The sequence below is a fragment of the Diadema antillarum genome, unplaced genomic scaffold (genome assembly GCF_040938485.1).
Source record: "Diadema antillarum isolate AM-2024a unplaced genomic scaffold, OU_Dant_1.0 scf00000026, whole genome shotgun sequence".
Lineage (NCBI taxonomy): Eukaryota > Metazoa > Echinodermata > Echinoidea > Diadematoida > Diadematidae > Diadema > Diadema antillarum.
Window position 1 is genome coordinate 1088641 of NW_027270915.1, and position 26397 is coordinate 1115037.

Genomic DNA, 26397 nt, shown 5'->3' on the forward strand with positions numbered 1-26397 from the left:
ATCACCGTCTGGACGTAATTATTAATATTGGCCTACATAATGAAGTTCCAGACATTCAATGTGAATGCTATGGAATTCTCCATGTTTACAAGTTTATCCCGATTATAGTAATTTTTGTCATACGGCGCGTGCAAATTAGCTGAGGTCATGGTGTTAACGCTCATCCGTCTCATTTGTTTCTGCCCAAATAAGCATAATGATGGGAAAAAATACATGTAATGATTTTAGGTAATAAGTTAGCACCTGCAAGCCCTTTCCCTAAATGTTACCACTACTTGCCCTCAAAATTGCAGCGAGAAAGCGTTACAAAGGATGTCATCTATTTTCTTTTTAGACTGTATGAATTTGGAATCGAATTAGGAATTTTGCAAGGATTTGTCTATGATTATGAGGAATTGAGCTATGTAGCAGCACCATTTATGTGTATGAGGTAATTTGCGGACTAGTAGGGCTATGGAGCATTAGCACCTCAGCTATAATAGTGATGGTGTTCGTGTGTATATCATTTCATTCACCGCACAGCTTACTCTGGAGTACCAAGGAGGTAGCTCTCTCGCACGCCTGTATTTTCAACCCCAAATAAACAGCACACAAATCGTGCAAATTCATCCAACTGCCTGGGGAGGAGACTACCGGTGTCTGAAATTGGAGCTCCTTGGCTGTGAGTTTGCAGGTGGGTGACGATTTTCCGTCCTCTTTAAGGTTGGAAATGGGGTATATTTTTTTTAAACCAAAAAAATGGCTAATCACTACTTTAATTTATGTACTTTCAGATGCAATTGACATTCTTATCAAAATTCACATCATTTTATGTAAAAATGGGGTCTGAAATACCCTTCCACTGTATTCAGACCGGAAGTGCTTATTTTCAAACCGGAAGTGATATGGAGCCGGCAAATTCAACGATTGAAATTCTTGTCAAAAGATATGTGAGAAATTGAAAATTGAAGAGAAATAGAGGTGAAAAGTGGTGAAAAGTGGTAAAAATTGGAAATATCCCCTTCATGCAAGACAACAATAATAATTTTACATCATATTTGTCTAAAAATGGTCCAAACACCAATCGATAGCATCAAAATGTCTGTATATCGACAAAAATCTATATTTCAAATACTGCATATTTGTACCCTCGCTTTAGACTTCCGATTGCTTAAATTCATGTTTTTTGAGACAAATATTGTAATAACTCAAAAAGTAAATTACCAATTGTAATGAAATTTGGAGTGAACAAAGATCTGATTGTGTACAATAATCCTATAGGGGCTTTTTTTGATATCTTCTTCAGGGGTGGAGCTATGAAGAAAATTCAGTGAAAATTCTTGATATATCTGAATTTTGCAAAAATATATATTCAAAAACTTTCTGATTGAAAAGGATTAAAAAGCTCCAATAGCTTCAGTAATGACACTGGGTATTGATAAGAAACAGAAATTATCTGAATTAGACTTAGCATTAAGGAGTAGATGCATTTTGAAATTTCAAGTGAGAATTTTGAAGAAAAAAAAAGTTGACACAAGATCACCCATATATTTTTTTTTAATTTCTAAACATCATCAAAACTGTTATCATCATGTAGAAAATTGTCTAAGTTTTCCAATGGTATATAATACGTAGGGGTTCAACCTATATTTACATACTTATGACCCATCCAATCCAAACATGCGCTTTCGCCCAATATTACCCCATTTCCAACCTTGATGAGGCACATTTTGCCAGAAAATGACAACATCGATCGATATTGTGGCCGTATCAACTAAAGCAGCCTAGGAACCGAGGATAGGGATGTGTTCATGGCGCGCCGGAAGCAGTTTTGGATTTGGGGGGGGGGGGGGGCAAATATTGGAGGGGGCTCACGATAGACCATTTATGTTACACAATATACACATACACGCACATACACACACACACACACACACACAGATACAACATTGTAAGTTTTTCTTACATGGATTATGGAAAGACGGTGTGAAACGACAAATTACTGTAAGTAACATCAGGAGAATTGCATAACAATAAAATGCGAGCTTGAAAATTTTGGCATTTTACAGTTCAAAAACTGCCGTTTGTAGCTATATCTTTCGCTTTGGAAATTAAGGGGGGCGCACCGGGCGCAACTGCTGGCAATTACTGGCAGCAACATTAGGAGAATGGCATAACGATTCAATGCGAGCGAGCGGAGCGAGCGCGCTTGAAAATTTTGACATTTTACAGTCCAAAAACTGCCGTTTGTAGCTATATTTTTTCGCTTTGGAAATTAAGAAGGAGGGAGAGGGGCGGTGCGGGCGGGGGTTAAAACTGTTTTCCGGGCGCGCTACCTACGTCAGGTGTCACGTTAGTAACAACTAGCGGTGAAAGAGGGACGTATGGAAGATTTTTTTTTTCTCAAGGGGGGGGGGGGGGGGGGCACACGTATAAAAATGACATAACAAAGAAGAATTTTTAAAAAAGTTGCTTTAAAAGGAGGGTTGGCATGGGCCAGTTGTGCCCGCCTCTAAATCCGCTAGTGCTTAATGCTAACATATTCATATTTGCACGATTTTCCTATCCAAAGGCCTCTAAAAACTGCAACGGTTACAGTTGAATGCGGTTGAGATAATCTGCTCACACGCGACGAAAAATGAATGTCTAAATATTATGACAGTTACAATTACTAGTCTTAGCTAATAAATGTCCCTATTTGTACTTCATATATATATATATTTATTTTACCTATTCATTTATTCATTTATTTATCTTATTTTGTTTTTGTTTTTGTTTTGTTTTGTTTTGTTTTGTGTTGTTTTTTTGGGGGCTTTTTTTTTGGGGGGGGGGGGTTGGGCTTTTTTTTCGGGGGGGGGGGGGGTCAAAAATGCGTTTTGCCCCCCCCCCCCACTTCCGGCGCCTTTGTTCATGTGTATGATTATGTGTGTGTGTGTGTGTGTGTGTGTGTGTGTGTGTGTGTGTGTGTGTGTGTGTGATGGGGGGGGGGTTAACACACACATGTGGCTTTAGAAAGAAAGAAATCAAATCAGATTTCAACAAAGTTGTAGGTCGTGGTGGTCGTGGTTTTTTGAGGGGGATACATTGACCAATGACATCTCACACACACACACACACACACACACACAAACAACAACAAAAGGAACAAACAAACAACTAAAAAATTCCGGGCTAATGAATCATAACGATGTGCTATGATATAAACATTCCTGTATTATCATGTAGCTGAAGATACCCACGTAATTTTTAGAATTAGAATTTGCATAAGAGCTCTTTCGAGCTTTCCCTAACTTTTGATTATGATTATCATAATTATGTTTTTTGGTTTCTTTTTTGTGTGTGATTAGAATGCGCGGACCAACTAGAAGACGAGGGTGAAAGTGATGCTATCGATACGGTTTCCTGCGAGGGATGTGATAGGTCAACACTAAACATGTGGCAGCTTCACACCTACGCGTCTGATGGAACGAGTGGTTGCCAGTTTATAGGAGATCGCAACAGTAAGTTCTGCAGAGGATTTTTTTTTTCACTCTAGAAGAGAAAGAAGAAGAATAAGGAAGAGGAGAGGAAGAAGAAGACTTCTTTTTCTTCTTCTTCTAGTATCACTTTCTTTTTGGCTTCTACTACTAAGGAGCTCTCTCTCTCTCTTATCTCTTTTATCTCTCTGGTTTTTTTTTTTCGCTGCTCTTGCTAGTCCACCTCTTTTCTTTTCACGTTATTCTTTTTGCTCATCTTTCATTATAATATGGCATATATATATATATATATATCGTTATATCATCTTTTAATCGATGTTTCTTTTCTCATGATAGTAGTCTCTGCCTCAGACTTCGGGAGAACCATTACTCGAATTAATTCAGTTTAAAATCAATAAAAAATAAAGAAACATATCTTCCTGAATTTTGCACATTATTATGATATAGATAATGATGATTGAAATGTATGCTTGATTTATGTAATCTATCATTTTTGTTGACCGATTCATAGGTAAATATATAATTTCTTTACTCCTAACAAAATGAACTAACATAATGAACACTGATTTTTTGCATCAGAGTGGCTACAGGTGGAATTCTCAAATTATCACATCGTGACTGGCTTCGTCGTCCAGGGCGGCACATCTGTGAACGCTTCCATTCCCGGCGAGGGAGGCATCAACGCGCTCATCGACGACTTCACCTTCCAGTATCAATCAGACTTCGGGGACGATCCACAGAGCGGTGAATGGCGGAGGTATACTTCTGACGAAGGGCGTTCTCAGGTGAGTATAGACCAATTCGATATGGCGGGAAAATCCCTCATTACTGCGGCGTCCTAGGCGCGCACGGTAATGCAAATGCATTGTTTGGATACTATGGCGACCGGCTCGCGCCCACAGCAATGCAAAATCAAGTATTCAGCACACGCGTACACGGGACACCGCAATACTGGCGACAATCCTGCCATGTGGGATCGGACAAAATACGTTTGATGCATGGCTGTCGGAGTTAATCTCCACTGGCTTGACATAAAAGTTAATATTGCGATGCCAATTCACCACTCCAGTGTAAAAGTTAATCATCCCTTCACAAGGATTTGTGAATAAATGCAACATAGGCGATTGTGGTGAAAATGTATGATTACTGAGATTTATTACAAAATTGGAAATCGCATATCAAAATGGCCTCTGGGCCAAATGTCCATGTCTGAGGGAGTTTCAGTATTCTAGATTAATCATTTTGTGGATTTTATGACATAATTATGAATAATTAGATTTTTTAACTGGAACTATTTTCTGTTGATATACGCAGCATCTATGGGAGATCGTGAAATCGGAAGGCCAGTCACCCCTCATGAATTCGGAAAACCCCGTGACAAATCTTGTACATCTTTTTATGCAGCACGCACTAAGCCAAATAATCTCAACTGGGGTTGACCGTTGATCGCAAGCTTTTGTACAGGTAGTTGACACCCTCTTTTCCAAAGCTACCTGCATGGGCCCCGTTTCATAAACTTGTTGTCAATAACACGTTACGATATTTGTTATAAGCCTCTGGAATCCTTGCAACTGATTGGCTGAGAGCAAATTTGTCATAGAAATGTGGAGTTGTTCCTGATAAAAGGTTTTTCTGAAACGAGACTCTGGTTTTTCACTGTACGCTTATGGCAAGCCGCAAATGTCAAATCTGATTTTGAAAACCAAGTTTATCTGACGATAATCGGAGTTTTTCGATTTATTGGACATTTGGCTTGCCATATGTATCATGCGCTGGTCGGTAACGTCCTACTCCAGTCGAGATTCTTCCGCTGTGTGTGTGTGTGTGTGTGTGTGTGTGTGTGTGTTTATTACATACACAAACATCAGTGATAAAGCTGTACATAGTTTGTCCTTCTTTCTTAAACTTTGGCTATAATATAAATGCTGGGTCGAGTAGAAGTCATCAAAAAGCCTTAAGTCTGTATTTTTTTTGTTGTTGTTGTAATGCACCTTGCTAGGAGGACAACCGCTGCCTCCATGATACTTGAACCAACTATCTCGTTTTTATGACTTCACACAACCATTATTGTCTTTCACCATTAGGTTTTCTCGGGTCTCCGAGACCCCTTTTCGCCTACGACTACCATCCTAGATCGCCCCACCCTGGCCGTGCGAATTCGCTTCGTCCTTGAACACGACGAATTACGACCAACGACGCGCATGCGCTTTAAACTCCTTGGCTGCAGACTGGAAAGTAAGTCCCGAGATGTTACACGCCTAACCACGCACCGTATCGGCTCTTTCAGAGTTGTCAACTTTTGTAAACGACTTTCAGTACTTTGATGGCTGAAAATCAGTAATTTGCACCTTTTTTGAGTGAAACTCAGAAATCCTTAACAGTGTAAGAGAATATATCACAGACAATGATTACTGAAATTAGTAATATTCTTCTTACTTTCAGTATTCTTCTCCAATTTCAGTAGAAATTACTGAAAATCAGTACAAGTTGGCAGCTTTCCTATCTCCTGCATTTTCTGCGCACGTTCAGAGTAGTGCTCCCCCATTCACGGTGAAGTCGACGGGTAGACAGCAACCTGCAAACTTCTCAGAAATAACATGAATAACATGTTAGTGCAGCACAACACATTGATGAATGTTCTATTCTTCTTGTTTTGGGGAAGAGAGCTACTATCCAAATGACATTTTTTTATCGCAGTTTTACTTCAGCAGCAGCAAGAAAACTATTGCATAGGGGGGCCTATTTTGATTTTCAGGTATTTAAGTAGATATGATATTGAAGATACTATATGAAAACACAATTATTGTTGCTGCTACATGCATACATAATTATACATTTACATCTATCACACAAATCAATTTTGCCATCTCCTTTTTTTTTTCCCGCAGCTCCCGAGCAGACGTGTGCATCGCATGAAATCCTATTCAATGGCTACTGCCTTGGAGTCATCGAAAACGACGAGCGTGACGCCTGCGACCGGATCTTCCGGCCGGGCAGCGAGCCGCTCTTGATCAAGTCGCAGGAAACCCAAAACTTCATACTGAGCAGGAGAGACCAGATAGCAGCCACTTCCAGCCAGCTGGTGATCGGTTTGTCCGCTGAACCAGGGGAAGACTTTGTGTGAGTCCTAGCCTTCCTTCGAGGCGCTGTTGAATATATTGTTCAAAGAAACAGCGAGACACACAGTAATTGCAACAGTTAACCTAATAGTGTATTATTCCTACTAATAATGACGATTGCGTATTAAGGATGACACTGAAATTTGAAATCAGTTGGACGTTGAGTTTAAATGAGATGTGCTTTGATAAAACACGAGATTTTTTTTAAGGACAAGTTCACCTTCATTGATATGTTGGTTGAGTGAATGCAGCAATATTAGTAGAACACATCAGTGAGAGTTTGAGCAAAATCGGACAATCCTTTAAAAAGTTATGAATTTTTGAAGTTTCTGCTCAGTCACGGCTGGATGTAAAGACTACTATAGCTTGTGATGTCACATGAGTACAACGATATAAAGAAAGAATAAAGAAAATTCAACATAATCATTTCCATTTCTCTCGCATAACAAAAGAATACTCGACTTCTCTCTTTCAGAAGGCAGGGGGAATAATATTACCATTGACATACGTCAATAGCAAGTCGAAGAAATGTGCAATTTATTCAAAAAGTAAAGTTTTTTTAAAAATCTCTTTTTATTTTCCTTATATAGTTGTACGAATGTGACATCACACACTGTAGTAGTTTTCTCTTCCAGCAGTGACTGCGCAGATACTTAAAAATTTGTGACTTTTGAACGGATTGTCCAATTTTCCTCAAACTTTCATTGATGTGTTCTACTAATATTGCTGCATTCTCTCAATCCTTATGTATATGAAGGTGGACTTGTCCTTTAATTTGAAAAGAATATTCGCATGAGAGACGCAATCAATCTAAAAAATGCGCGTTTCTGGCAAATATAAGAATCTCTTTGCAGTCCAATCTTTTCAGTTATTGTGTAGTATGGAACCGTAAGCCTTATCGACGTGATTATTGCGTCATCAAAATTAATTAACGAACTATTTCACTGTGAGATACCGTATACATGATGCAAATAACCAGGTTTAAAGTCTCAAAGTGCTGCGGAAACATGAAAATCTTGTAACTTTAAGTCACTGTGTTAGGGGTATTCTTAGTAGTTTAGCTCTTTGTTGTTGTTTTTTATTCTTCGTGTATTAAAAAAAAATCATTTTGATTGCTCACGTGCAAAGTCTACGTCTTGTAGGCTCTCGACATCCTAAAATATCCCATATATGTCTCTTCAAAGTCATCGTATGATGTTCATATTGTTCTTTTTGGATTATCGATATTATTACTTTTAACATTTTTTTTTTAACTTTAAAATTCTCTTTTCAATCATTATCATAATTGTTACTAATGTGGAAAAGATTTAAATTCTAACAGTTTCATCTAAACGCCCCTCGAATACAGCGATGCAATAAAAGACGCCGTTACCTAAAAGATTAATAATTGTCACTGTCGCTAGTCGCAGTTATCATATCACTCATCAAGAAATCACCGTCAAGCAACTAAATAAATCCCCGGATCAGGTGAATACCCCTTCTTGTCATCTATAGATGGGCGGACGGTACTCCAGTCCTTTATAACAACTTTGCCGTCGAGGTGGATCCCGGTACCACGACCACGCCCTCGATGAATGGCGAGCGATGTGCTTTCATCAACCTCTTCAACTGTTTCCAGTGGGAAACGTACAACTGTCTCACATCGACTCGAGCGACAGTCTGTCAAGCAGGTTAGTGTAATAATTATGGAACCCTTTTAATCCTAACAGCCATTACAGGAAGAAACACATACAGACCAAAGAAAGGCGTTAGCAAGCCCTCTTGAAATACCGAAAGCGGTAATGACAACAAAAGGTAACTCTGATGATATCTTAAAGGCGAATCCATGTCGCCCTTTTTTTTTCTTAATGAATATAAAAGAGGGAAATAATGCTTTTATGTCAAAAACTAAGCAAAAACAGTATAACGAATCCACATTCGTTAAAGGGAAGGTAAACCCAAAGAGCAATGTGGATTGAGTGAAAGCAGCAACATTAGTAGAACACATCAGTGAAAGTTTGAGGAAAATCGGTCAATTGATGCAAAAGTTATGACTTTTTAAAGTTTTGGTGATGGAACCGCTGGATGAGGAGACTACTAGAGGAAATGACGTATGAGTGGACAACGATACAAAGAAAATATAAAGGAAATTCAACAAAAAATCACTTTTCTAGAATTATGAAAGAGCAGTGGACCAACCGCTTTCAGAAAGCAGGGGGAATAATTGCTACCCTTAACATATGTCAATATCAAGTTGATGAAATTTGTAATTTTCATGAAAAATGGATTTTTGTAGTATTTTCTTTATATTTCCTTGGTATTGTTGTCCACTCATACGTCATAACCTCTAGTAGTCTCCTCATCCAGCGGTTCCAACACCAAAACTTTAAAAATTCATAACTTTTGCATCGATTGTCCGATTTTCTTCAAACTTTCACTGATGTGTTCTGCTAATGTTGCTGCTTTCATTCAATCCACATTGTTCTTGGGGTTTATCTTCCCTTTAAGAAGTTACGGGATTACAATTCCAGTACGTTTCGGAGAGTTTCTTCTTCTTGGGATCGTGATCAAGACAGCAGAATTTACGAAAGTGTGATTGGAAGACGTGTTAGACCTGTCAATATGAAAGCCTTATCGTGTAGCTCCATCCTTTAATTGTGACCGATATCAATACAGTGCACTCCCGTTATAACGAAATGCTCGGGACCGGCAGTTTTCTTTCGTTATAACGAAATTTCGTTATAACCGAACAAATACAATATATAACAAAATCAAGGAACCACGTATATATATCATATTATGCTTGCTGAATACTCATCATACACTGGAAAGCTATGTGAAATGTGATGGGATAAATGCAAGTATTACAATAATAAACGCAAGTTCCCCTCAGAAACTGTGCGTGACACAAGGAGCAAACACACAGTGGTGTGAAGCGTTCACCCATGCAGAGACGCTATAAATGCCTGTTCCGCTACGTATTTGCGAAAGCAATTCGCATTTCGTTATAACGGAGCACATTTCTTTTGTTTTTCTTTGTCTGTGGTGCTCGGAAAAGACTTCGTTATAACGGACATTTTGCTATAACCGTGTTCGTTATAAGCGAATTTTGTACCATAGACTTCAATGGTGATAATTTTGGGACCAGAAAAATTACTTCGTTATGACGAAATTTCGTTATAACCGTGTTCGTTGTAACGGGATTGCACTGTATTCTAGAACTCACTGGAACAAAAATATGTGAAACTTCACGACCTCATTTGGATCAATTTTGACGGAACCTTTCATTTTGTCAAGGCAAACTGTAAAATTCATCATGGAGTATTCCCTTAACCCCATTAAAGCTTTGTCAATAAGGACAGATGAACATTGTACATCAACTTTCTCATGCCCGTATCTTTCTATTATTTGTTGTGATCCAGATATCAACGAGTGCGCAGCCGCTAACCAAAAATGCGAACACACATGCATGAACCACGACGGGGGCTATCACTGTATGTGCATGGATGGATACAGGCTCCAACAACAATACGAATGCGTTGGTGAGAAACACTTTAGTCTTTTTTCCTCTGTACCTTTCTGTAACATCAGTTGCTTTCTCCATGCCACTGACCTTGCTGACGTAACGATGCGATAACTATTGTGATTGTGCTCATGAAAAGAAATGACGTTGAGTAGATATTCATCAACCATTCTTGACATTCGCCTTGCGTTGACGAGCTCTATTCCTTTCCATCAATACCAGATGTCTGTTCCGATTTGCGGAACAACGAAATCTGGTCCACGGACGGCGGAAAGAGGTGTCTGTTCGAGGCTGAGGCCGAAGTCACGTGGTCTGAGGCGGACGACGCGTGCCGCCAAAGACTTGCACGACTTCCCACAGCTGAAGACGTCAATCGGTTGAAGGTAAACATAATTATTTAAATAATCGTGAGAACCATAGTCATACTAATGGCTTCGTTGTCAAATTGGATCTCCCTTCATTGCAAAAACATTTTTTCGTAGTGCTCTTTCACGCTGTCTGTACTTTCATGATATGGATCCCTGCATTTGATGTTCTTATACTGTATTGTGTGCATGAAATGTAAGCTGTTGGAAGGACCTGTAGGTCTAGGGTTCAAACCTCTCCAAGGAACAGGTGTGCATCGACAACGCAACATTTGTCAATGATACTCGTGTCTATCCAGATGTACAAAATGGTATACCCGGTAGGGAGTTGAACTTTCGTTGTCTACTCTGGCTTGATTACCCCCCCCCCCCCCCCCCACTCCACTGAGAGAGTTGACTAAACTATGATTAACAAAACGATTCTCGCCAGTGGGATTGTAAACTTCGTAGCTCCAGAACGTAGGGAGAAATGCTATAAATGCAATGCATGTGTAGTTGTATTATCATGAGAGCATACGTATATTTTCTTTTTATGTCACACGCAGCTGCACCAAATTTTCAGAGAATCCCAGGGAGCCTTTTGGATAAGACACGAAGAAGCCAGTAATAATGGATCATCACTCGAGTCAATTTGCTATGTCGTCGAAGTTCCGCAAAACGGCAGCATCTCTGTGCAAGAGTTGAGTTGTGACGGGTCGGCATTCTACACCTGTATCCGAGGTAAGGAGGGTCAGTTTGCCCCCCCCCCCCCCCCTCACTCATATTCTTGAGTTATTTTACCCGTACCGTACTTTGCGCGCCAATCAATGCCAATTGGCAGACACCCTGTAGTACTAATGAGTGCTCTTTTCTCCGATTGACGTAGATGTTGGAAACAAATAATCATCAGTGAGAAGGATGATCTAATTCTCTTGCTCTAATGTATCACCATGGCCTTCCTGTTGGACTGGGGCATTTTGCAACACCCAAGTGAGCTTGCTTGCTTTTAATTACTCTTGGTCACTTTTTGTTGGCTCACAGAATGCAGATGAAAACTGTCAAATCAAAGGCGTGGTATAGTATTGGTTTAGAAGGGGATCATTCAGCTTCCAACTTTTCGCGGTATACTTAGAAAACGCTTTATGATGTGTTAAAGTCAAATTACAATTCTAAAAGAAAAAATTGAAGTTTATTTGATGAAAATTGGCTTTGAAATGCCCAAGATAACCCAAAACAAAGTAAATCAAAGCCATCCTAATAATAACAGGTGGGTCACACTTTTTACTAGGATCATTTGCTTGGATATCTCAGCCATTTCAAAACCAATTTCAATCAAACCCGTGTACCCGTGCTCCCCATCTTAATCTTTAACTCGATTTTAACTGGGACCTACGCCCAACAAGCTCGCTTTTAAGTAGGTTCCTTCATATTTCTTTAGCATCCATTCACAGATTCAAAACTTCATAGATTGACCACTATATGTTTTATATATTTGCAATATTTTATGTATGTGTCCAGCTTGATATCATGTACTTCATTTAATTTTGTTATATTTGATGTATTTTTTCATCGAGAAATATGAAAATAAATTGAAATTGAAATTGAAATTGAAATAAAAGTTTGATTCCCTTTACAATTATATGCTCTTTCATATTTCATGAGAGTTTTCTTTTTTATTTAATGTCAAAAATCATTATCAAAAGACGTTGGATCCATGAAGCACCATCTCAACTATATCAACCCTTAATTTATAAAAGTGCACAAAATGGGTTGACTACTCGCTAAAGCTTGCACTTAGAAGCATACGGTCTTGTGCTAATTGTACAATGTCTTTGAGGTACATAAGTGTTAATGACATATCATACTGAAATCTTGTGCGCAGAGGCTCATGGTATGTCTCAAAATTTGCTGCCCTACATTTGACCATCGAACAGACATATCAATCACGCGCATAGACGAACTAATTGATGTGGATCAGCAAAGAGAGGAACTCAGCGATACGTACGGGTACATTGAGTTCCACGGCTTCGCTCCGTGGTACTACACCGGCAAAAGTTTTACCGTCGTCTTGGCAGTGCCTGAAAGGATGTCAATAAGGTAAACCATTTTCTTAGCAGGAGTAGGGTAGGATGAAACCCGGTTTATGATAACTTCCGTAATAACTCTTCAAACTAATCCATAGTCATTTATACAGGTAAGACCGCAATGAATACAACCACAAACTTTACCCCTAGTCTTAATGTTTCATTAAATTATTTTCATTCTTTGGTTTCTGGGAGAAATAAGATCTTTGGAAAAGGGACCGCTATCATGCTGAATCGAGCGAAAAGAGTAAGTGAAAAAGTTACCAGAGTCATACTTGGAGCACCTTTACGGGTTCAACTGTGCACTTTTCAGACCAGTGTCCACCTCTGAAGGTGCAAATTTGCTCCCTTGTAGTCTGAGCGGAGCAAATTTGCACCAATAAAGTGCTCCCAGTGTGACACTTATAGGTGCAAAGTTGAATCTATATTTCTTAGATTCTATCCATCCATCCACCCCTCGATCCATCCGTCTATCTATCTATCTTTCTATCTATCTATCCAATTGTCTACCTATAAGTATATATCTTTGAGGCGAATGAAGGTAGGTGAAAGGGAGAGAGAGATGGAGAGATAATAATACGCACATAGCAGTCAAGTGATAACAATGCCATTTCATTATACCTTACTCTCCCATACCTCCACACGCAGGATGGACATTCTTTCAGTCTTCCTACAGCGCGGGACGGGTATCGAAGACGAGGGTGGTTGTATTGATACTCTGCGCATCCGGGACCTTTCCGGTGATGTCCCCGTCCGTGTCATCTGTGGCGATCTCCCGGGATTCAACCAGATCGTCTCCAACCACGTGGCAATCGAGCTGGAGATGGGGCCGTTGACCGTGGAGGAGAGGGGCAGGGTTGAATTCAGCATCGTATACGAGGCCGTGGGTAGGTGAAACACTGGCAGAAAAAGAGTACAGGAAGAGGCTTTAGGTTCTCTGTTTGAGGAACAATCTTTATGTTTTTATTAGATGACTATAGACCCTGTTACCACTGACCTGTCAAGTATACATTGCGGAGGGTCACATATTGCTTGTTTATATAAACTTACACACTTCTGGACGTATCCTATCTGGTGTTGTTATGTTTGCGGAGAAGAACCCGGAATAATAGCCCGTGCAACGCTGATGATCATAATATGTTGTCATTTGATCCGTATAGTTGTGGGAAGAAGTACATTGACTGTATCAAGTCAAAGGCAAGCATGATCCGTGTTTAAACCTTTGTGTGCTTTGAGTGTCGAGTAACACAAAGGAGAAGGGGAAAACACCCACAGATAGCGTTACATGCACTGATACCAAAGTTCCTGCATTGCAGACAAAACTAAGCATGCAAATGATTCGCATAGACTGCCATGATTAAGGATTAATCATCCAAGCATAAATATGGAGAGCCATATCATGACTTCTTTTAGGGTGTTGTTTTTTTTTTCGACATTGCGACACAGACACGTCGTACTCCCAAAGTTTGTTAGTACGAGATTGTAAGAGGCGGATGTGACACGATTACCACGCGGTAACCCCCAAAATGTCCTGTCTTACTTTCATAAATATAATTTTGTCGCCCTGCAGACTGTACACAGACGGAGTGTGGCGGATCGGGATGCGGTGAAACCAGACTCGATTACCAAGATGGCGTGCTGATGACGTCACCCTTCCCGTCAACCCTTCGTCCTTTCAGCGAGTGTGAAAAGACTATTACAGACGCGGAAGGAAGATACTTGGCCATCCAATTTACTGACTACAGAGTAAGGACAGGATTTAATCCTCAATCTGTGCGATTAACCATTCATGTGCCGCTTTTGCTTTCAGTCCATTGGTTTGTGTGTGATCCTTGCGCACATTTGACGTATTGGCACGAAAGGGTTAGAGTCTGATTTTCATTTGTTTTAATTGTAAGTTTAAATAATCAATTAAGTCGATTCAAAGTTGAGCGTAAACTGAACCAGACGAAACATTATGTATGCGGACATGAATGTATTTAACGACTGGTAAGGACATTGGCATTAGATTACCTGCCTTACATTCCAAAACTTCGTTATTCTAGGATGGATGCAATTCTGAATCAACCGCTGCCATTCTGCAAGTTTGCCACTACCCAAGTCCTCAAAACCACCATGAACGTAATTTGGCATTACACACGAATAATAGATTATTGCTGAAATGTATCAAGGTTAATTGGATAAGAATCTCGAGCATACTATATTGAGCGTTCTTTTTTGTAGATATGTTCGAGGGGTGCATCAGGGTGTGAGGACAAGGTAACCTTCACAGCTCCGACGTGGGAGAGAGAAGTCGTCTTCGAGTACGAGGAAGAACCTCCACCGCTCCTACTCACCGACACCAGTACGCTCACGGTCAAACTTGCCATCGGCCTCGAAGAAGTATCGGAGGGTTTCGTCGCAGACGTCATGCTTTATGGTGAGTGATTGAGACTGTTTTAGAATCTTCATATTTTTTCTCCCTTGTTTTGTTATTTGCTGATCATACTTCCAGCTTGCGCATGCTCTGTGTACGTTGTGTCTATAATGCACTACCTTTTTTTTGTCGAAAAATGCAACACACTTCGAAATTGAAATAGAACTGAAATTCATTTAGCCTCTCTGGGGAATGCAGAACAATAAAGTGTTTGACTTTTGCATGTCAAAGGCTCAAGTTTGTTGTAAATAGCCCCCTCCCACCACTTGAGCGTCTTATGGAAATTATTCTGTCAAAATGCTTCGTACATCTCACAGGTATCGACGCGAAGTATCACAGCTCATCAGGAATATCATTGTCTTATATAGAACAGAACAAGAATCGCATAATGCGTGCGTGCATATTCCTCGAGTGAATCGTATGTTATTTTCATTCCTTCTAAAGACAAACCTGGATGCTTGGAAAGCTCTCTCGACCTATGTGCCTCGCTGTCTTACACCTGTGCCAGTAGCTCGGGGATAATCACCTCACCGAATTATCCCCGACCCATGACCATGCCGTACCAATGCCAGTGGCGTGTAGTCACTCCGAAGGGCTCGTTCATTCGCTTCCGTTTCCGGGACATCACCACCGCAGAGAGGTCATCTTGCAGTACGTCATCAATCCGCATTATGGAGGAAATGAGGCTAGACGGGTTTGCGACCTTGCTGGCAGAGATCTGCTCAAGCAGCCCGTGGCTAAATTCGACGTCGATCGAAAGCAGTCTCAACGAGGTGCTGATCGAACTGAACGCGCAGCCTGGCGATTTCACGATGATGCTGGAATATGAGGCGGCCTATTTTGAGGCGCCCTCTATCAGCGATCCCGACAAAGGTTAGCATTGTAGCCAGTTTGATAAATGACCCGGAAGTAAACATTAAACGTTCTTTATAGAAGTCGGAATGACAGAGGATGCTTGTACGTCATGATCCCTACGAATTTCTTTTTTTTTCCTTCCTATGTCTTGATCACTGAATTCCATTTTGAAGGTTGGCTTCGCCTAGTACAGCTTTAGCGCTCTTATGCTAAAAGAAATACGAAATTGAAATAAACAAAGTGCATTATCACATAAAAACAAGAATGAAACCACGAAGACGAAGAGGTGTTCCATTTTACTTTGCCCGCCATCTATCAAGCTAATGCTTAATTCCATTCTTTTCATTTCAGTTCATTTATCCATTAAATAAAAAAGAAGCAAGCGTAAGAAATGCACCTCCGTGTCTATGATGCTTTTGAATAACATTATTTGGATGCTTCTTTCGCATTTCATGTTTGTTTCATTTCTCTCTTTTTTGTTTGATTATCTTTGGTCTTCGATCTCTTTCCAGTTCAGTCGTGTCCGGCACTGCGCATGCCCGGAGACAATGCCTGGGTGTACTTTGAGGGGGCGTGCTATCAGTTTGTGAAGCACCCTCGAACGTTGACGTGGGAAAATGCGGAAGCTTACTGCGTGCGTGAGGCGCGTGGTCATCTTGCCAGTATACTGAGCGAAGAGGAAGCCAAGTTCGTACACTACAGCCTAGTTACCAACTGGACTACAGAGGGCACCAGCACTTATATTGGTGAGGAAAATATTGCTCGAATCAATTCCGTATTATTTAGCCAAGTTTTGTTTCGAGATGACCATAACGCTGATACTATCTACAGTCGATTGTATGGATTATGTGATACACTGGACTCCCGTTAAAACGAAGTCCTCGGGACCGGCAATTTTCTTTCGTAATATCGAAATTTCATTATAACAGAACAGATAGACAATAGAAATATATAGAATGAAAAATGTTGCAAATTGAATTTTTATTTCGTTGTACCCGCAATTTCGTTATAACCGTGGCTTCTATTAAAACAGGAGTGCACTGGATCATATTAGACGATGTCATTATGCACTAGGAGCACTGGCTTCTTTTCAAGCCCACATTCTGTGAGCTACTCATGCTCATTGCCCTATTTCACGTAAAGACTGGAAAATGTTGGTAGATGTACGTTGTATATATATCATTATAGTGCTTGTTAACTTGAAAAAATATAATGATTTTCTTCATTTCCCGAACTTTCAACAGAAATATTATTATTTCAAGGGTTATCATTGCAGGATCTTTACAGGAATAAAAGAGAGCAACTTGAGGGTTTTCATTTCATCAGATTTCATTAATTCAAGTTGGAAAATTTACATGATTGACCTCAAGGGTAAGGAACCAATTTTTTGTTTGATTTATATCACCTTCTTGGACAAAGTTGTCCTTTCATTTCATATCTTTCCGCCGTCTTCTATCCGATAGGCTTGGGCCTGCGAGACGTTAAAGGAATTTTCCGCTGGACTGACGGATCCCCTATGACTTACACCGACTGGTACATCCCCTCCAGGTTAGAGTCTTACTGAAGAAATAAACAAATGTGTAATTGGGGCTTTCATTATATTTGACCCTGCGACAGTAATTTGCTCCCATTCAAATATCAGCACGCTCAAAGCCAAACATAAATTCTACCCACAAACGTACCCTATGACAAACCTTATCCAAATCCTCATTAAACCGAAAACCCTATCACATGACTAACCCAAACCATAAGACTTTGGAGAATATTGGCCCGGAGCAGCTGTTACAGGAGCAAATGTATGTCGACGCTTCACCGTAATTGCAGTTACCGCTGGTTAGTATGCGGGCATATCAGCATATTTATTGAAGAGGAACAATGATCTGGACTTAGCATTTTAAAGCAGTTGAGTATTTCATCATCAAACTGGTCCCTTTCCTTGCAAACACTTTTGATTATGTACAGCGACTAATCGAGATGTAAATACCTTCTCTCGTCCCAACTCCTTATAAAGGGAGGATGGAATACTGGCAAAACCCTTTGAAGTGTAAAGTTGACTCCCGTTATATAACGAAATCTTCCGGACCGGCATTTTTCTTTCGTCATATCGGAGTTTTGTTATACTCGAACAAATAAACGATAAAAAAAAACAACAAACAAACATAGAGTCGATCATTTTGCGACCTGGATTTTTACTTCGTTGTAACCGGAATTTCGTTCTAAACATATTCGTTATAACGGAAGTGCACTGTATTTACCAAGCAATTCATCAGGCACTGAGAGTAATGTTATCTTTACCAAGGCCTACAGAATGTACAAAATCTTGGATATAGATGCATAATGCTAAAACTATTGTACGGAAAGTTAATCAATACATATTTGGATATTTTCTGAGGTATGAATTCAACATATTTATCTTGGAAGAGAAACCAAGAACGTTCCCCCATTAGTTATACGATCTCGTGATATCCTTTATGAAATTATGTCCAGTCCTCCGGACTTGAATGAAGTCCGTCCAACCAACGAGCCAGACGGTGGCATACTGGACGGTTGCGTGACCATTCAACTGACCAGCGCACGAACAACGGCTCTCTGGCACGACATTCCCTGTTTGGCCCAAGAGAGTGACCAGTTTATCTGCAAGGTGGCCGTCGATCAGTCACAAGTGTCCGGTAGGCTTTAACACCATTGACAATAGCAACTTTAAAAGGCCCGACTTCACGAAGGTGGTACAAGACCGTGAAACCATGGTTTTAAACCATTAACAAAAACCATGGAGCGCCAAGTGTCGCGTGGACTATTTCCTTACGAAATCAGTAATTTCGTCGATGAAATGATTATTTTGTATCGAAATCAAAACATTTTGAGACTAAATGAACACGTCGTCCAAGAAATGATAATTTCGTTAACAAAACGGTCATTTTGTCGACTAAATGACCAATTTCGTAACGAAATATTCCGTGCGACACTTGGCGCTCCATGGTTTTTGTCCATGGTTTAAACCATGGTTTCATTTGTACCACCTTCGTGGATTAGGGCCATAATGTGGGAATTTTCAAAATTCATGACAAGAAAGAGATGCTCTGACGATACAAATGTTTAAATTCGTTTCTAGCCGCTGTATAAAATGTTCTCTGCTAGATTATATAATTAGCATTAAAGCAAATGAAACGAAACGATAAAAAAGTGAATAAGACATGATTACAATTAATCAAGAAGGTCATGATGAATCGACGGACATGAGGAAATTTGATCTATTATATGCAACAGTGAATACATTATTCGTATAACATTACCTGTACCGTACTTGACCTATGCTGAATAGGGCCTAATACATGCTCGTTCTTTTCTGTTTTCAGAAACGCAAAAGGTCAGGAAGCCTAGTTTGCGATATTGTAGACCCTTAGAATGTCAAAGGGGTATTGTTGTCTTTTCTAATGCAGTATTCATTATATCTGATTTTCAGATATATCCCAGATGACCAGAGTGGAGCTTGACTACAGCCATCCATCCACTGCCCAGATGTGTCCAGCTTCGATGTTTACGTGTGGAACTGGGGAGTGTGTGCATCTCGTTTACCAGTGTGACGGCGCTCGAGATTGCTCCGACGGAACCGACGAATCGTCATGCCCAGAAGGTAACATTCTCCCATCAATAAAGCAGAACATAATTATAGTATCATAATGCGCGAGGCATAATTATATAATTACGCTAATTATGATGACGGTGATTATAGCTAGTATGACTGTCTTACTGATCTTAATCAGTTGTTGTTATTATTGTTGTTAAATTTAATGATAATTATGATCATCATTGCGATAGTTTAATTATTCATCAGTTGTTACTTTAATACTTATTATCATCATTGTCATTACTGTTGTATGGTTACTACCACATCCATTTATCTTTTGAGACAGTCGTTATCTTTGCCAGGCCACACATGAATTCATAATAGACATTACACAAGGACTCCGCCATGGGATCTCGATATAATTCACCATGCTGAATGCGGTACTAGTATAATGAGAATGGAAGTACAGTGAAGTCCGATACTAAATATAATAAAATAAATATAAATATAATTAGCGCTTTGCATCCAGTGGAAAAGGCGCTCTATAAATGTCTACTATTATTATTGAATACATTGTCCACGTATTTACTACAAATACTAAATGGCTATAATAAATTAATTTCATCTTTCATCTTTTTGTTTGCACGCAGTGGACAGTGCATGCTCCAATACGAGTTTCACGTGCCTCAACGGTTCATGTATTCCCATTTCGTTCTACTGCGATAACGTCACGCACTGTGCCGATGGATCAGACGAAATTTCATGTGGTAAGTATAATAGGCCAACCAGTAATACTTTGACAATGCATTTATGCTAGTTAATTCTTTGATTATGAAAATCCCGATGACTTTGTAAGGAGACCTATTATGTTCCGGTAGGCAATGATTACCATAGCTGTGCAGTACATGTTTGTTAAACCTCGATATTTATAGCTTGCTAGTACACTGATACTTATCCTCGGCAAAGGCCGCGACTTCGTCACCGCTGAGGGCGCATCTTCTAAGAGGGAATAGTTGGCAAAGGGTCTGGAAACCAGGCTAGCTAGTACAGTACCAGGTAAGTAAAACGAATGTACCACTTTAGGTGCATAAAGATATGAACATTGTATTGAAATTGGATATCAACGATGATCAACGACAAAACTTGCCATGTTTCCCTTGTCCTCTTATAGTGTACACACCATGCCTCACCTGGTTTGTGCTTTACTCTTTGCTAGTGAGATAAAGGCTTTCGTTGTAAATGTATTTCATGAGAGCCATGTACATGGATGAAGTAATGAAATATCTTGAGAAGCTAAACCTGCTCTTCTTGTTTCTCCAAGCCCCATATACCTGCAGCGAATTCCGATGTGACAATGGCCGCTGTATCCCGTTTAACCAGACGTGTGATCTCGTCGATAACTGCTTTGACGGGTCCGACGAAGCAAATTGCGGTAAGTCACAGCTAACCTAGCCTTTTGCAAAGGCGGCTCGCAATGGACTCGCATACGGTGGCGGTGGACTATAGAGCGCATACAGCCATCGGATCGCTATCGGTCGCGCGCTGTGTGTGCGAGTTCATTAGTCTGTGTGTGCGTGTGCTGAAATTATAGCGAGCTGCCTTTGTAAGAGGCTACATCTAATCAGAACCACGGTCGTTGCTGCAGTACACAGAAAATTGATTTGTAGACACGTTATTTTTTTGGTACCTTGCATACTACTACTAATTTGCAATCACAAATCATGACATCAGTGTCCATATATTTCATGAATCCACTTGACTTCAATGTACTAGTTATCACTTCTACGGTACCGACAAGTGTTCTGATTTCACTTTCCTTTTGATTTCACCTTTCTTAGATAGGCCTACTTAAAAACAACATCATCTTGTCGGTTTTTTTTTTTTATTTTTGCGCTCGATTCTTAGTTTCCTGAAATTATAAAACTATACATGAGTTACTTATCAAGAATGAAGAACAAATAAAGATGCTGGTGGTGTGCAGGAACTCAACTGTTACTGCCACCTTTTTTCATTTTGTCTGCAATCACACAAAAGGACACTGTCAGGCAATCAAATATTCAGGCAGGCACTCAGTCAATTATCAATTCAATTAGTCAGTAAAGCAGTCAATTAAACAATCAATCTCTCAGTCAGTCACTTACGTCATATCAGTCAGTCAGTCAATAAATCGATTTATCAATCAGTCACCAAGTCAATCAGTCAGTCAGTTTTTTAATCAGTCAGTCAGTCAATCAATCAATCAATCAATCAATCAATCAATCAATCAATCAATCAATCAATCAGTCAAACAATCGGATAGTTAAACAGTCAGTCTGTAGTTCAACCCGAATATGAAATTGTTTTGATATTTATCTAGTTTGAAAGAGATTAGAGAAAGGTGATGCTTGGTGATCGTTCAGGAGAGAGAAGAACTGAACAAAATATACGAGTGAAAGCGAAGAGAAGTAAATGAAATTAGCCACAAAAGTTGAATCAATCATTAACTAAATTAGAAACTCCACAAATTGATGACAGAAAATTGCACCTTCATCACGACAAACCTAAAAGAATCATCTATACTGGTGATACTTTTGGCACACGTAATCGATACTTACGTCACTGAAAAGTGGAATCATAATCCTATCTTTTTGACTGTACATGGATGCAGTGCGATCGGACACCATCTTCCAGTGTTTCAACGGAGACATCCACCCGGTTGGGGTCGAGTGTGATGGCATCGTAGACTGCATCGGAAGCAGTGCAGAGGACGAGTTGCCAACCTGTGGTAAGCACGAACAACTGTAATGTGGTTTTTCTCTCAGAATACCATCCCTGTATTTCCTCATCAACTCATTCAATCCGAAAAATTACCTTTTCAGTGGTTTGGTGCGACAAGATAAGTGCAAATTTCATAACTCACTGCTAGTGCTGCATGTTTCAAGAGTTAGATTGATGATCATATATTCTTTTCCTTTGTGAAAACAGAGTTATCATTGAATTATATAATGAAATATACACTGAACATTCGACCGGGTAGCACATCATGTCTTTGTCTTTGAATGTATGTGCTTTGCCTGACCGGGAAATGAAAAAAAAAAAAATTATATCTTGTAAGCATACAAAAACATGATCGATTGCTTTAAGTCCTATCCGAAGAACTATAGAGTTATGACAATGCAATGCTTTGCTTATTTAGACATGGCATGACTGGGGCACAACCACTAAAGACGTAGAACTCGAAACAGTGACTTCGTGATTGATAGTCCGTTGTCTTATCCGCTGACCTACATAGAAATTCATTTAAAAAATGCCTTCACTTAACAATTCGTGGGAACAGGGGACATTATAACTTGCAGTCTTTCATAACATTTCTAAATGTATTGAATTACAAGACGCATTTAGTCCATACACTGATATTGCTACAGACACGTTCAATCCATGTATTGATGTTTTCACAGGGTATCGGACGCAGAATTTCGACTGCACAGAACCCGGATCGATGAGATGTAGAAACGGCGCGTGCGTCGACGCGAACGCAACGTGCATCTATGACGTCACAAGCAGTGGGTACATCACCGGGTGTAGGGACGTGTCTCATCTCCGCTCATGTGGTATGTGCTCTATTATTTTGAAAGTGGGTTTGAATCCAGTAAAGCAGAGCCTTATATGTTCTGTGATGTTGTTGGTCTGCTCTCTGTCAACACTTTAGAAATGTTGAATTTTTTTTTTTGCTCATAAAATATTTATCTTTGTCCATGGGTGAAGTCACAGAATTTTGCAGCCTTCTCATCCAGCGATGGCTGCAACGAAAACTTTCAAATGCTTACATTTTTTTTTTCAACTGATCCTCCGATGTCAATTAAACCTCTCTGATTTGTTCTACCATTTTCCTGCATTCCCTCAATATACATAAATATCAGTGGTTTCATTCTTCTGTCAGTCTATCCTAAAAATTAGTGTGTGTGAATAGATAAAAAAAAAACAATTGACTGCGAAAATTTGACAAAATTCTGTTGAAAGCTGAGAAATTAGAAATAACGAATTTTTGAAGCTGTGATTTAAATCAAATTTTTATTATGATGTTATTTTAGGTATATCATAGGTCCTATTTTAATTATTCGATTTTTATGATCATGTTGTTTTTTTTTTCAGTTTTGATGCTAACAATATGTAAACTATATCCACTTGTCCTGTTTGTGTCTTTATCTGCTTTCAGCCGACTTCCAGTGCCCGGATTACACGTTTAAATGCCCAAGGTCTTACTGCATCCCACTGCGATTTCGCTGCAACGGCGTCCGCGACTGTACCGGTGGAGAGGACGAGTTGGACTGCTGTGAGTTCGTGTGTACAGTTATCATGGAGCTGTAGATTTGCGTTTGAGATGGCAATTGAGTCGTGGTGAAAAGAAGCTTTCGATTACGCTAGGACGCAACCTATAAAAAGTAAAATGGCGCCTCATTTTAGCCAATTTTGTCAATTCTTCAAACAAGCAAAGAAAGTAGACGAATATATGTATGAGAAAACCAAAGGTTTGTATCTAATATTAATTGGAATCGTATCTACATTGTACATTACTTAATTGTTTCGCAGTTACCTGTCAAATTTCGATCATTTGTCTTTATGTACTGCATGTGACATTATTTGAAGGGTTTGTTTGCAAAAACCGATAAGTCCATTTTTGCCAAATGGAGATATTTGCAATTAAAGGTCAAGAAAAATAAAGAGAATAATAAGAAAATTTTTGCTTCTTTTGACCATAACTTCAAAAATGTACCTTTATTATGTAGTGACCAATATATCATTTAAAAGGTATTATTTTGTACTTTATCACATAGACCGTACTTCAAAATCTTCAAAAATGGACTTATCGGTTTTTGCAAACAAACTCTTCATTTTATTTTGTACCTGAATGTTTATATGAATACATTTTCTTTGTGGAAAAAAATGGCGCCCCAATATGATTGGTGCGTCAAGAAGCTACCACTCCTGCATAGTGATAGCTCAGAACGGGTAGTGAGAACTCAGACGACTTGAGCTATAAAAAGACAGATTTTGATAAGCGATTTTGCGCATGCTCAGAGCAATATTTTTCCCTCTGCAACGTGCGCGTCGTGAAAATCTAAAGCTCTCTCTTAAGCGGACATTATCTCACAAAGAAGGGACACTCGTTTTATAACCCCAGGTTGTCAGTCTGTCTGTTTACCGCAACATCAATTCACACGAAACAATTGAAAAAGAAGAGATAAAAAGATACTGTGCTTCGACAGTGCAGTTTTACCAAGGAGGTTCTAGAGAATGGAGTCACAACCGTTTTATTTCCTTTGCTAGATGTTCGAAACCGCCGCTCAAAAATATATGAAGCGTGTGCCAAACAGGACCTGCCGCGCAGATAGAAGACAATTGACTCGTGTCTCATTGCATAATCACTAGCCACTTTCAAAGGAAGATATTTCTTTGTGATGGTATTACTTTTCGCAATCCCTTCTTATAAAAGGTAGTTGGTACAGACATGAGGATGCGCGAATAGAAATTAAGCAGAAAATGCTGAAATACAGATGAAAAATATTCCACTGGTCATACCCGGTCACTAATCTGATATATCTATCAATAAAGAATTATACTTGAAGATTGTTCCGCATTAGTTTCATTAACGGAAACTAAGCGGAAAAGTGATAAAACCAGCTTGCTAGGATGGTACAGTTTTAAGCATTTTCACATGAACAGCTCTGATTTACACTTTTGCGCAAATTTCTGGACCGAATTGTCTTTTGTTTTACATGCTTAATCATTGATTGAAATTTCATTTCATTTAATAAATAGATAAGCAAAATATGGCCAACATTATGATAACGTTCAAAATTAATCTTCAGAATGCTCAGCAAGACGGCGGCAAGGAACATCGATCATCAAAGGCACAAGTGCACCTGTGGAATTCCTTTGTACATCAATAGAAATCTGACAACAGCCGTTACTGTTTGAATAATTACAGCCAGTTGGAACTCCATGTATAAAAGCTCCTTGGTTTTACATTGTCATCAAGAACTGTAAAACTTAGCTATGATTCGTGTGCAGGGTCATAGAAAATAATTACATGTATCATCATGAGATATTATCATGTCATGCAAAACTAAAGCTTTTATAAACAATATTTGCTGGAATCATATTCATATTATTTAGACTGTTTGTGCCTGCCTGTCAAATCGTATCATTTGTATCATATATATGACATGATATGACATTTATTTGTACCTGGATGATGAAAGTGAATACAATTTCTTTATGAAAAAAAAAAGTCATCGTGTGGTTTGAATTACTAGTTCAAGTTTTACCAATTTTACTGTTTTGTGAACTTAATAAACTTCATGTATCTTTTTTATTTTCTATGGGCATCTCCATAGTGTAGCTATACAGTGTATATTACTATATTAAAGTAAAAGAAATAACAGTAGAAGCGAACTGATATTATTACACTGTTTTGATTGCAGCCCGTTTCGACTGTCCCCGAGGGACATACCGGTGCCACAGGTCTCGAATTTGCCTGCAGCCCAGCGAAATCTGTGACGGATTCCAACATTGCCCGGATTTCGACGACGAACAATTCTGTGGTATATTTGCTATCTATTTCGTGTAGCTGTACTTTGGCTTCAGTCTTTATCTCTCTGATTGAGTGTCGTAGAGTATAAGGTCGAAGGATTTTCAGTTTGTTCTGTTCTACCTAAATTCAACTGCATTGAACTGTTGTTGAAGTCGAAATGTTTCCATTTTGTGTTTGTGATGTGCTCAATATATTAGATACATGTATTTTCAAAATACACAAAGAATCAATGCGTCATCAGTATCCATTTTTCCTCGTTCAGGTTCTATGTTCGTTCCGCAAGCTTTTCAATGTTGTTGTATTGTTGAAGACATCGCAGTATTGTTGGCTTGTATATTGTATAACTTGTCTAAATCTATGGTCAGTCTCGGGAGACGAAAGTGAAAATTTTGTCGTTTAGCATCAGTGAGTCATTTATTAAAAAAAAAAAAAGTTTCATACATTCAAAGATATACACACAAAAGATAGTATTATACAAAA

General features: G+C 39.2%; 1 protein-coding gene across 1 annotated transcript in view; it reads left to right on the forward strand.

Moving 5' to 3' along the window:
* The window catches only part of LOC139734520 (uncharacterized), a 107050-nt gene that overhangs the window by 70937 nt on the left and 9716 nt on the right, over nt 1-26397 (forward strand). The window contains exons 12-35 of the mRNA XM_071645296.1: nt 523-673; nt 3327-3479; nt 4035-4240; nt 5540-5690; nt 6344-6575; nt 8069-8244; nt 9976-10095; nt 10299-10459; nt 10987-11161; nt 12355-12517; nt 13153-13391; nt 14075-14250; nt 14728-14923; nt 15365-15793; nt 16288-16521; nt 17239-17323; nt 18263-18444; nt 19239-19409; nt 19994-20110; nt 20665-20782; nt 21995-22107; nt 22781-22933; nt 23539-23655; nt 25808-25927. Coding sequence (XP_071501397.1) covers nt 523-673; nt 3327-3479; nt 4035-4240; nt 5540-5690; nt 6344-6575; nt 8069-8244; nt 9976-10095; nt 10299-10459; nt 10987-11161; nt 12355-12517; nt 13153-13391; nt 14075-14250; nt 14728-14923; nt 15365-15793; nt 16288-16521; nt 17239-17323; nt 18263-18444; nt 19239-19409; nt 19994-20110; nt 20665-20782; nt 21995-22107; nt 22781-22933; nt 23539-23655; nt 25808-25927 — 4138 coding nt within the window. The remainder of the gene's footprint in view (nt 1-522; nt 674-3326; nt 3480-4034; nt 4241-5539; nt 5691-6343; nt 6576-8068; nt 8245-9975; nt 10096-10298; nt 10460-10986; nt 11162-12354; nt 12518-13152; nt 13392-14074; nt 14251-14727; nt 14924-15364; nt 15794-16287; nt 16522-17238; nt 17324-18262; nt 18445-19238; nt 19410-19993; nt 20111-20664; nt 20783-21994; nt 22108-22780; nt 22934-23538; nt 23656-25807; nt 25928-26397) is intronic.